The 13,144-nt window shown below is 45.4% G+C and overlaps 1 protein-coding gene across 5 annotated transcripts in view; it reads right to left on the bottom strand.

Moving 5' to 3' along the window:
• Nucleotides 1–13,144, bottom strand: part of sns (sticks and stones) — a 62,583-nt gene that overhangs the window by 8,249 nt on the left and 41,190 nt on the right. For 3 of the 5 annotated variants that reach the window (XM_004444329.3, XM_001361499.4, XM_004444330.3), the window contains 3 exons: nt 7,497–7,651; nt 6,326–6,437; nt 1,222–1,406 (listed from right to left, as the gene is read on the bottom strand). In XM_004444329.3, the coding sequence (XP_004444386.2) occupies nt 1,222–1,406; nt 6,326–6,437; nt 7,497–7,651 (452 nt within the window). Of the gene's footprint in view, nt 1–1,221; nt 1,407–6,325; nt 6,438–6,486; nt 7,306–7,496; nt 7,652–13,144 lie in introns of those variants that run through there. The other 2 variants (XM_033378420.1, XM_033378421.1) reach the window with 2 other exon arrangements.

Raw genomic sequence — 13,144 nt, 5'->3', positions numbered from 1 at the left:
AATATTATTATATTAGCCAAGTTAAAGCGTGTGCAATGTGTGTGTCCCATGTGGCATGCCACTGCTGCCATCTGCCATGTGGCATCTGCAGTTTTCCCCCTCTGCTTCTCCGTCATCTAATTTATACAATTATTGAGCGCCAGAGCCAGCGACAGCGACAGAGACAGTGCCACAGTTGATACGACACATAAATGGAAACGACCACGCAGGACATAGCAGGACATCCCAGGACATCGCAGGACAGCGGCTGACTGTCATCCCCCCATCGCGTGTCGTCTTATGCTGTCGCATTTGCACCCCTTTAGTGCCAGAAGTCATCATCATGAGAGAAAAATGGGCGGCGGGCGAAGTAGAAATCTTTGGGGCCAGGAAAAGGCAATACATAAATTCCTAAAATTGATTTTCTCATGTTTATTGTGAAATTTTCTGTGGAATTTATATTGGCTTGCAATGCGACAGCAGGACCCAAAGAAGGTATCGAATGTGTGGACATAACATGTGGGTGTTCATGTCCCTTTGGCTGATGGTTGCTGACATACCGCCGGCCCTCTATGGCATGCCTTATCCTTTGACTGCCACACGCTGCGTATGCGCAATATTAAATTATCTTTGGGAAATGCTGTTTACTTTTTGGCCGTCGTGGGCTGGAGCTGAGCTCCGGCGGGAAAGAGCTTACTTATAATGCTTTTAAGTTTGTCATTTGTCTTTACACTGTTGCTGCTGCTGCTGCTGCTGCTGTTGCTGTTGCAGAGAAGATGAATCTGAAGCTGGGGATTATAAAAGTCGAAGCGCGTTAAATGCCACAGCAAGCGAGATGGTGTGGCAGATGCCTCCCCATGCCACAGCAGTGGCACACTCCCTGATCGATACCATGCATTTATGGACACCCCCACCCCCTTCGCAAGGCATCGCATGGCAGGATGCAAAATGCCAAGTCTTCCTCTATAAAACTTGGGTTAATTGAGCGAAATAATCCACGGGTGGGGCGTGGTGGGGGGAAGATGGCCACGGATCATAGAAGGTAGCTGCAGATGCGGGCAATTAAGCTTTCCGCTGCTGATGCCACTGCCACTGCCACTGCAGCAGCTGTTTGGCTAAGCTTGGGTCTTAGCCAACTCCTACCCGCCGCACCCCGTTTGGGGTGCCACTCCGCCCCATGGGCGGTTCATTGATCCCTGTATCGAGGGGGAGTAGGAGGAGCATAGGTTCTGTGGTACTCACCATCGGCGGATAGGACAGATATCTGTCGCTGTTCATGTTATAGTAGGAGCCATCTGGCGGCGGCGCTGGCGACGGGGACGGTATATAAATGCCCTTGCTGATTAGCATCTGATCATCCCGGCTCATGTGGATGGCGGTGGCGTTGCCATTGTTGTGCCTCGGATGTGGCAAAGTGCAGGCATTCACTGGAAACAGAAAAACACAGAGTAAAGGGATAAAGAGAATGTATTTCCAGTTAATATAGGGCTTAAAAACTACTTTTAAAATTAATTTCTGTCAGTTTTTTGTACTCCACTTGTCGGAGGGAGCATTTCAACCCCCCCTCGAATGGGGCTGTTGATTATTTTTTGTATATTTTCCTCCCCCCACCCACATCGTTTTTGCTGGCCGAGTACTTAAGCTTTGATTGCGGCCTTAAGCGGTGCACGGACCCTCTCTATCTCTGGACCGCAAATGCTGGCAAGAGGCAAAACGAAAATTCAATTTCCAATTTTTAAAACTGCCAATGACAGATTTTATGTATTGGCATTCGGAGGAGATATGCCGGAAGATTGCACATTCAAAAGTACACCCCGGCACGTACTCGTACTCGTAAATATCTACACTGAGTAAAAAAATGTTTCTAAACCCTGAAATAGTGAAGAGGTGAAAATGTATCAAATGCGACCTAATTATCGGTTCTAAGAGGTTTATTTCCATTATAATCATTATAAATTCGGATTATAAGAACTTAAGATTGAGATCTGCCTGAAAATGTTCCCTTTTTCATTAATTTCCCTTAAAAACTAATAGATTTACATAGATCAGCGGTGAGCAGGCTTTTTTTAGTACTTTTCACACGCAATGTATGTTGTTTTTGAAACTATTGAGCTTTCGCTTTCGAAGCATTCGCTTGTGTGTCTCGAGTCCAGCACCAACGAGCCGTGTCATGTGCCAGGCTTACCCATTGAATTCAAAAATTTCTTTCAATGGCAAGATGCTCCATCGTAGTCGTACTTTAGCACAGCAGTGTACACATATCCAATGTAGATGCAACACTTTGCTGCTTGGTTCTGCCCGATTTCATGTGCAAACGTTTGGAAAGAAACTGAAAGCGAAGGCCATTAATTGCAATGGATACGAGTGGGGGCTGCGAGTGTGGGTGCATGGGTGTAGGCCACTGCCTGATAAGCCTTCCCAATAAATATGCAAATGTCAATGGAGTCTTTCTGGCTGGCCATGACTGCTGGCTGCTGTGGCGGCTGCTGCCACCTTTTTCTGGGGCGTGACAAATTGCTCCGACATACACACATATTCCCACGTCGCCCTGCCGCACAACACATCGTTCCACTAGGAGTTGTAGCCACATCACGGAGATGCTGCTGCTGCCTGCCTGCCACCGCAAGTGAGATGCTGTCATACGGATGGGCGTTTAACCCGCAAACGTAACAAATTTGATTGTAATTTTCCAAAATAGAACAAGGCACACTCCACTTCCAAGGGGGGACGGGGGGAGGGTGGACTCCTGTAGATAGGGAACTGAATTTCCTGTTGTTCGGGCTGCCCGCAAAAGTAGGCAACAATAATTTCGTTTGCCAAAAGTTCGAGCAGAAGCTGCGGTGGCGGCGACAAATCGAAGGGAGGACCCGACCGTAAGCTCCTTTTGGGCCATGTTCATCTTGTGGCTTGCTTACTTTTGCATATGTGCATGTGTGCGTGTATGTGTGAGCCATGAATTATTGATTTTTCGATCAGCGCAAAACAAACGAATACGAAACAAAGCAATGGATCTCTTCTTTTCCCCCAAGATGCCAGCTTTTGTTGGATAATTGTTGCGAGGGTCAGGGACGCGATGGGGAATAGCCCCACATTTCATACTTTTCGTTCATTTGTTATTAATAACATTCTGGGAAAACCAGAAAACCCAGAATAACAAAAGCAGAGGCACTCCTTAGAGATAGCGAGGCGGAAGGCGCAAGGTCACAACGGAGTCACAGATTTAGTTGACTTGTTGCCTCGCCCAACACCACCCACCCCCTACCCCCGTTCTCGTTGCCACATCTGACGGCACGTTCGTGTCTGCTCATTAACAAGGCAGCGCGTGGAAAAGTATCTCATTAAAAGTGCGGTGCAACTGCCTCGGTTTTCCATTTTCTCTTCCCTTTTTGTTTTGTTTTTGGATAAATGCATTTGCAGCTCCCCGTTTCTGGGGCAAAGGAGGAGAGGGCGGGGGCAGCCGCTCAGCGGCTTCCCAAAATTTATATTCACAAAAATATCCCATCCAACAAAAACAACGATGGCAGATAAAAAAAAAAGATATTTGACGCCAACTAACAAAAACAATTTCCGCTTGCCCCCCCCGCCCACACCCAGCCAGCCACCGACCGACCGGCACGCCCCCTTAAGCTTATGTGCCTGGCATGCCACAGCGGCAGCTCCTGCTCCTCCACCCCCTCCTACTCCTGTACCCTCGTTTTCCCGCTCCCCAATCTGCACGCTTGAAACAACAGCCTTGGGCGCTCTCTTGTTTGAGATTCAGCTTCCGGCAAGCATTTTAATTTTTTGTGCCACGTGGGGGATTCTTTTGCACTTCCCTCGCTATCCTCCACCCCCCCTTTGCCCCTCTCTCTCTCTCTCTATCTCCCCTTCTGTCTATCTGCTTTTTTTGGTGCTTTTTATGCTTCTTTCTTTCATTCTGTTTTGTTTTTGCAGTGGTTTATACCCTCGCAAAGAGTATTATGCTTTTTACCAACACAAAATCCGATTTCTATCGATTTTGTGGTTATAATTTGTAGAGATCTGATTGAAATCGGGCTTCCATAGTCCAGTCTTAGGTTGACTATTCAGGATTCAATATCAGTAATATCACAATTCCCTGTTCCAGCCACCATGAACAACGTGACTCTCAATTTTACCAATCAGTTGTATTTTTCTGCGAAATATATATCTTGCCAGGTTTTTGGGTATTTTTTTCCATTGTAAAGAATTAAATTATTCAAAGAGAATGCAAACGTAACGTTCTTTGGTTAGTAAATATTTCATATATTTATAGTATTCATATTCATTTAAACAGATGTAAAGAAACATTCGAATCGCTGTTTTACCAATGAATTGATATATTTAAGCATTTTTCTGTAAATCTATCGGCCAATACATGGTACATACTTATGTATCCCTTCGCTTATGGGAAATTTCGAAGAACCTGATCAATCAGCAATGCATATATGTACATATCAAGGATGAGAAGCTACATACATATGTATATCAATTACATAGCACAGGGATGTAGCTCACCTAAGTACACATGTAGTACATAGATATCCATCAAAGAGACATTGGAACTGGCAAGGGTATCAAATGCATCGAGGACACAAAAAAAGTTGCTCTCGCACTTTCTCCCTTGTTCTATTTTGCTTTCCTTTTTTGTGCGTGTGTGTGTGTGTGAGTCTGATTTCTCCTATGGCGTGTTTTCCTTTCTTTCTGTTCTTCGCCTGCCCTGTTTTTCTCTTTTTTGCAAGAAGAAAGAGCGCACACACATACATAATTATGCGTGTCGCCTCAGAAAGTTTTCGTGAGAAGAGGTGTACCGCACGCACTTCGGCTATCTATTTGCGGGAATTTCCTAGCGACTGCTCGGAAAGTATCTCTCTTATTCTCCTCCAGTTGTACCGTTCTCTGGCCAGGGAAATTTCTTTTCCATTTCGTTGACATAAGGTAATTGTGTTTTGTACGCCACCCCGCCCCAAACACATCCGCCCTTGGCTTACGGCATGGGGTCTCCCGTTGGGGATAAGTTTTTCTGCAGCTAATGTATTTTTATTATTTCTACGCTTTTGCATTTCAAATGCATTCAATTCTTGCTACTTCTTGTGGCACCCGCCGAGATGTCTATCTTTGTCTTTACTTTCCGTCGTCTTTTGCTCTGCTCCCTGCTCCCTGCCCCTGGCCCCTCTGCTTTTCCATTGATTTTACATGCAGAATGTGCGGGGATCTTTCTTCGATGGGTAGGTGTCTGTCTGCTGGCTCTTCGGCTATTATTCTTTCATTTCCATTTGTGCTTTTCTTAAATTCCCGAACTTTGAAAGATGTGTGTTGCTTTTTCCTTAAATTAGCGCAGACATGAACGTGATTTGGTAGCATCTGCCTGCGAGGCATGTGGCCGAGACCCACACACACACACACACACACACACTCTCAGAGAGAGCGAGCGAGAGAGAGAGAAGAGGCATACATCAATTGAAAATCAAGACTCTGACAAAAACTTTGCTGCTCAATTACAATTAAGATGGAGATGCTGTGCTGAAATTGAATTTTCATCATACCCCCCTTCCCATCCCCCTCCCCACCCAGCACACTCTGGCCCAACTCTTTCTTCGATTCCTCGGTCCTGTTTCGGTTTCGGTTTATTTATCTGTATTTTTTTTGGTATTTTGGTATTTCATCCTATTCAGTTTTTGCGATTTTCGTTTCAGACGGATACCCTTTCAAAAAGTTGTGCGCTTTGGCTGAAGGTAACACCCAAGAAATATATATTTCGGATCCTCGGAATGCAGTCCATGCGTCCTTCGAGCTTAAAACTGAAGAAAAAGGAGCTACGGCTCCGATTGACATTCAACTTTTGCACAAATTTCTATTAAATATATTTAATATATTAAATATAAAATATATTTTATTTTAAGATTAAGCCTTTCATATTTACCACATTAAAAAGACTTTTAAATACATTTATATTTAAAAACCGAATATTTAAGAGATATATGGGTATGTTTCTTGTTACCATGCCCTTTTTTCTCTCAGTGCATGTCTCCTATGTATATGGAGGAGTTCTAAGAACTGGATCCTTTGATTCCTGCTATTTTTCAATACTTCGGCAAAGGGCATCTGGCCATCGCCGCTCCCATCCTGCCCCTTTTTTCACTCTCTTACATTTGCTTTGATTGCGCTGCAATCATGGCATAAAAATCAAGCGGAAACGAGTGGTCGGTCGGAATGAGCGGGGGGTGGTTGGAGGGGTCAGGGGTCAGGGGCTCTGCATTGATGTGCACAACTCACGAACTTTGTTTTGCTCAAAAGTTAATTATCTACAGCGTATTTTTTTTCGCTGGCGGTATTTCCATTGACTTACCAATATTGTTCGGATATAATACTGGCAGGGTGCCATCCTTTTGATATCTGGGCGGTGGCATATCCGCACCCTCCACCAGATATGTTGATGCAGCCTTCTTGCGTGCCTCATCCTGAACAGAGAGAGAGAGAGCGAGAGAGAAGAGAAATATAGAGTGTGAGAGATGTATTGTATGTGTGGTATATAGATATATTATATTCCCATTCCCCGTTTGAGTAATGCCCCGTAATTACTCCACACATTTTGCCTTGTGGCATTTAGTTTCTGGGCAAAAAGGCGTTGAAAGTCGTTGGCCCGTAATTGACAGCCGCAATGACAGCGGCGACACACGGGACAGCAGCAAGGACGACGGCGGAGGATACTCAGGGATCGGGCATGGCATTCGGCCGGGATCTGTCTGATTTATAACACGCGCGGTCGCAGTTAACGCAGTTTGCATACTTTTCAGGCGCCAAATAGGGCCCAAATCGTAGACCCCCATTCCGCCATTCCGCCAGACCCCCAGTCTCAAGCTCTTTTGCTTTAGCTTTTGGCGGTGGGTTTTCGAGGCAGTTTCTGCGGTTTTCCTGCCGCTGCAAGATTACGGGCGATAATAAATGATTTTAATAATTTGAAACGATTTGTTTGGAGCAGCCGAAAGCTGCGTCGTTGTCTGGTTCTTCACGGAGTTGGTCCACTCTCGGGGGGCTCATCATTATCATCATCATCAGCGTCGCGTAATTAATCACGACGTCTTAGCGCCGACGACGTCGAGGCATGCCGCTTCCGTTTCCGGCTCGCTGGGCTCTCTTTCTCTGGCTCTCTGGCTCTCTGGCCTGCCACTTCCTGCCGTTGGTCCTTGAATCTTTCATCTCGAGCATTGGTAATAGCTTAAAAGCCAGTGGCGCAACCAACTCGAAAGATGGCACTCCTTTAACCCCTTTTAAGGCACGCTCCTGCCTCTCAGCAGGACATCCATTTCGGCATCATGGAGAAACTGCCTAAAAATGACAGAATTCTTTTTCATTTTTTGCTTTTCCCCTTTTTTTTGTTCCATTCACAAATTGCATATTCATGCATCCCCTCCCTCCCCCCGCCCGTTGGAAAAAATGGAACTAAAAAATAGTTTTGTGGGCTGGGTCTGGGTCTATATATATGTATACGGTGGAGGGGACTCCGGTGGTGTACTCACAATATATTCCGGCTGGCTGCCGCCCTCATTCGAGTAGGACTCGCTCTTCTCCGAAACGCTGGACAGCGTCTCGCCGGTGACGGTGTCATTATACGAGCTGGGCGCGTACATCTCGATGGTTGCCGTTTTTCCTGGTTGATTTGTAGTTTCCGACACTGCCAGCAGCAAAAATTCGGACGAAAAAAGGTTGGAAAAAACGTGAAGCAAAAAGTTCAACCGTTGATGGCGGCGGCGACGGCGACGGCGGCGGCGGCAGTGCACAAATATTGAAAAGGTGTAATTGGCAGTGACATTCCGAAAATTGATGATTGGGAACGACATCATGGAGCAATGGAGGTAACAAAAGCAAAGGTGGAACACCGTCCAGAGACAGAGACAGAGCCAGAGCCGGGTCCAGGTCCAGGTCCAGAGTCCAGGTCCAATTGAAAGGCGATGGAGTTTTGAGGTGGCGTTGGGGCCAATTGTATGTTGGTTCCAGGCAATGCAAATCAAATGCAAATAGCCAAGAATGCCATTGAACCAGACGAGTCGAGGGGATGAGAGTGGTTTAAAGGGGGTTCAATCGGGTTAATGGGAGCAGTGCCGTGGGACAGGGATTGATGGGGTGGTGGGGGCGGGTGTGGTGCAAGCATGGAGTGCGGGCATTGTTTTAAATTATTCACATTTGTTGTGCATTTCGTTGCAGTTCGATGAGAGAGAGAGACAGAAATGAGAACAGAGATGAAGGGTATAATAAAAAGAGCGAGTGGGCCAAAAAAATAACATCGTAATGAGATCCAGGCGGCATTTCGACGAAAAGAGTAAATTTCCAATTAAATCATTTATGACACAATTTCCGCAATGATTAACAATTTTTGTGTGTGTTTGTGTGTGCCACATGCCACAGATTGTGTTGTTGTTGTTCCATTCCATTACAGCGTTGCAGGATATGAAAAAGAGTTGTAAGAAATTCATATGATATAGTAAATATTATTAACAATTTTCATTTGGAAACTGCCATTGTTACTGTTGTTTGCTGTTCCTGCTGTTTTTCAATTCCGAGAAAAAGCCATTGACACGTGTGCCCCATACTACATGCCCCAATGTAAGGGAGAGGCCCCACTGTGCTGCCGATAGGTAAATGGGCACTACTCTGTCGCCTATCGCCATAATCAGCATCATCGTTGTCGTTGTCCTGGCCATTCCAGGCAAAGATTATAGCCAAATGGTTTCTTAATAATACATTCTCCGGCGCGAGGGAGAGGGGACACGTTCTCCCTTCTCCCTTTTCCGTTTACGTGACATTCGGGGACTATTAGGCCCATCTCGTCCGGAATTGTTTTAGGTATTTTGTTAATTTGAGAGCACTAGGCACCACAGAGAGGAGAGCCATTTCGGCTACACGTGTGTTGCACGAGTGTAATAAATATTTAACAAATTGAAAATGAAATTCGTTTCGCTTTTTTTGTTCAGTGTTTTTTTTCAGTTGTGTTTCAGTTTACCAAATCCCATGACATTTGCACATATGTACATGCACATATCGCATTTTCCAAAGAGCTGTTTTCCCCCTCTCCAGTTACCCGTTTTTGGTTGTTTGTTGGCGGCTTTCATCTGCATTTTTTATGATTTTAACAACGTTTGCCTGCATTGAATTATGTACAAATGTACATACATACATACATATACGAGTATATGGAAATGTATAACAAAGGAAAAACTATATGCCGCAGGAAAACTATCTGCGGGAAAAAACTTTTGACGAATACCCTTCGTGCTGTAGTAGCTATAGTCGGTATTGATATTGCTTGTGGATTGTTTATAGTGGATAAGGCTTATCTTCAGAAGCTAACAAGTTTTTCCTTCAAAGATCTGTTGCATAAAGAATCGTCTAACTATACCGCCTTTAGGTGTAATATACATTAAATACTACTAGCGGGTACTGATGAAAATCAATATGTATGGGTTTTGTATGGGTTGTTTGGATATTGTTCATAAAAAAATACTAAAGTCCCGATTAAAAAATGGGAAGGAAAAATTGAAAAATACTTAATAGCCTATTCTGAAACCTACTAAACGGTCGATTCGTTTTGGGAGAAATTATTTATGTATTAAAAGATATAGAATCCTTGCCTACCGCAGATGTTAATATAGATGATCTTCGGTTCCCTGTGTGTACATACGAGTAGTATTTTCTTGTATATCCGTTACTTTGATGACCTTTATTCTTTATAATAATATTTAGCTTTATCTCGGTACCGATCCCAGAAGAGCCGAGAGAGAGGAAGGTAGCCGAACATAGCCGAAGCGCAACTGAGCATCTCTCTCCGTCCTTCTCTCAACCGCGAGAGAGCAACACCAGGGAGGAACTCACTCTTTGCTTTCTCTGTATAAAGGAAAACCAATAACGGTTGAAACTTCAAACTGAATGCTGACAAATGACCATTTAAAACCGACATATGTATAAATACATACATATGTATTTTTGTGTATTTTATTTATGATGGTGAAATGTGCGGTTTCCTGAAGGGAAGGGAAAAACAATAGACCTGGCTTTAATCAATTAATGCAATTAAAGCCAAAAAACCGCTTACCTTGGCCCCAGAGAGAAGGTGAGTGAGAGAGAGAGACAGAGATATAAAGAATCAACAACATAAAACAACAAAAGCCGAATGGTTGCTAAGCTCCCTTTTTGAATATAAATACTGTAGTAACTGTAGGCATACGACCAGGCGGATACCCTGTAAGGAGTTGCTCTATTCGTTTATGGGTTACAAAACTTTGTTCTTTACGGAAGCTAAGCACTAGCAAGAATATTTGCTATCATAATTCTTGAAGCCGTCGAACGATTGAGGATGTACCTCCCCGCGAGTATACACTGGCTGATAGGTCCTCTTTACAGGTAAATCCCAGATGTGACAGACGGACAGACAGATGTGGGCAGACCTCTGCAAATCCTCTGGGAGGACAAACGGCCCAGCACATTGGTAAAACGGCGCGCACAGATGTGCCAAATAATCCGCCTCCGCATCAGCGTCTGGCAACACTGGCCCGCTGCACACCGCCCGCATAGAGATTACATATTTTGCACTTGTTGTTGCACTGTTTTTGTATGTGTGTGTGGGCCACGGCTTACGGAAGATCCTGTGGTTGCTAATGACGCCGCCGTCAGCGGCAGGAAAACGTCTGCTTTGAAGGTCTTTTCATTTAATCTCGTGTTCGTCCTTGGAAGCAGTCGCCAGCAGTCGCCAGAAGTCCTCGCAGAAACTTCTATTATTCGCTGTTTTTCCTCTTCTGCCATTTTCCATTCGGTCATTTGAATGGCAGAGTGCATTGCAATCGACTTGAGTTATTTCTTGCTTTTGTCTCTGCTCTTCAGAAATTTATGATTTCCCTCCTCGAATGGATGGAATGGAGAATGCCGCCTTGAAGGTGGCGGTGGAGGTGGCTCCTCCGTGCAGAAGGTGTCCACGGACAATGTCCTAAGCGGCAAACTTTTCGACATTGCTGACCCAGCCCTCTGCTTCTGCTTGTGCTTTTGCTCTGCTCTCGGCCCGAGCGCTTATCTCTTCAGATTCGATGTCACAGCTCTCCCTCTCTCTCTCTTACGCACGCCCCAAACCCACTTCCACTTCCGCTCCCCAAGCCCCCCCCCCCCGTCAATTGTTTAAAGAGTGTCAAAGTCAAGTGCTTTCCAGTGCTGGACTTTGGGGCGGTCCATCGGATTGAATAGAGTTTCGAAGTTGGGGCTGAGGGATGCCTTATCGCTAGGAGCAACGTTGGCATAAAAGTTTCGACTCGCCAAGTCGTAAAAGTGTCGCACACTTTCCCAAACTCTCAAAATCCACGGATCGGGTTGTTTGCAATTTTATTTTTGCGCCACTCAACCGACACTCTCCGCCAAATGGGGCTTTTTACCTTTTTGCGCAGCCAAAAACCCTAAAAGAAAGTGAGTTTTCCCAAAGATAATACTCGAACTCGAAGCTGTGTGGAAATTCGAGTACTCGGACAATTTTTTAGTTTGATTAGCTTACACCAGGCAGGAATAGGCACACCAAAGAGGCTTGGCTTGCACATATTCCGGGTCTGACGAGCATCTTTCATTCTGAATTTTTTCCCAAAATATAGGTCAGCATTCTGCACTGAAGAGGGCCCTTTTTTTGCACCCTCCAGAAACCACACTGAGGGACACGTCTAGCTAAATAATCTTAGAACCTCCCGTTTCTGCCAGTGCAGATGCCTATAGATTTGAGAGGCCCCGCGAATGGCCATAAACATTAGAAATGACGCTGTTCAGGATGGGCCAGGCTCATGCTCAGGCTCAGGATCAGGGTCCAGCACATACGAAAATGAAATATGTGGCAGTGGGCACCGGCAGCGGCACCGACACTGACACCGACACCGACACTAACTCCGATTGGGGGGCTGTGGCTGTGTGGCAGTGTGGCAGCGTGTGTTCACTTGTTCGCGGCGGCCATGGCGCGGTGGCAGTGGTCGATGACCGGACCACTGGACCAGCTGCCAACCGCAGACTTTTGGCATAGTTTATCGGGACACGACGAGAGAGAGTGAGAGAGATGGAAGAGAGAGCGACAAGTACAGTGAAAGGCTTCTTAGCCTAGGCAGCCATTGCGGTCAGTCGTTTGGTCGTTTGGTCGTTTGGAGATGGCCTGAGGCCGCCCCCCAGATGAGATGAGATTGGACCAAAGAAGAGCCGTTGCTGGAGCTGGAGTAGGAGGATGAATTTTCGACACAAAAGCACGAATGCACATTAAAAATGCACATCCAAGGGGATGCAAACACCAGTCAAGTTTTTCGCCAGCGAATAATACATTGAAATATGCAAAGAGAAATATTCTCAACGAAAGACCTTGCCTTTGCCGCCCACACCCGATGGCTGGCTGGCTGGCCAACGCACCAACAGTTTTCTCTCTGACAGCTCCACAGAATATACAAAAAATATGACAAAACTGGAACAGGGAAAAGTAAAAAAAATCCTTTTGGGCATTGTCAGTTATCGGCTTTTGAGAGAGACAGCGAGAGAGAGAGGGTTGTGGGATCTGGGCTCTGCCTAGGGGTTGAGCGCCACTACTCCACTCTTCGTGCATTGTCACAAAAATGTTTGTTGGGAGGAGAAACCCCCTCCGTTTGTATACCCTTACATCAGTAGGATTATTATTATATTTCAGAGCTTACAGAGTCGACTGATAGTGCACACTGATAAAGTAGACGAGAAAAAACCAAGCATGCACGAACAAGTGCACTCTCTTTCGGCTGACTGGGCCGAGCGCACACCCGAATGTGTCTCGTCTCACAACAACAACTTAAACAGATGCATGTGTGTCTGAGCGAGAGAGAGACACAAGCCGCTCGATCAAACCAGCTTTATCTCTTTGCAGAGCTTTTCTCTCAAGCACAAGCACACACAGGCTTACGCAAAAGCTGAGAGTGATCGAAAAGAAAACGAAACAAAAACAGAGTCGAATGTGTCTTTTTCTTCCACTTTTAATTCTTTGGATACCCTTAAAGGGCATCTAAAGCCTCGGCTAGTTCCTTTCATGTTTTGTTTTTGTAGCATTTGTGAAATATGAATTTTACTTTTCTGTGGATTGTCGGGAGTGTGCATTCGTGCCCCTCAGCAGCTGCAGCAGCAACATTTCCATTGTGCCACA

Source organism: Drosophila pseudoobscura, chromosome 3 (genome assembly GCF_009870125.1).
Source record: "Drosophila pseudoobscura strain MV-25-SWS-2005 chromosome 3, UCI_Dpse_MV25, whole genome shotgun sequence".
NCBI lineage: Eukaryota > Metazoa > Arthropoda > Insecta > Diptera > Drosophilidae > Drosophila > Drosophila pseudoobscura.
The sequence above is the reverse complement of the archived record's forward strand: the minus strand, read 5'-3'. Positions and strand labels throughout refer to the sequence as shown.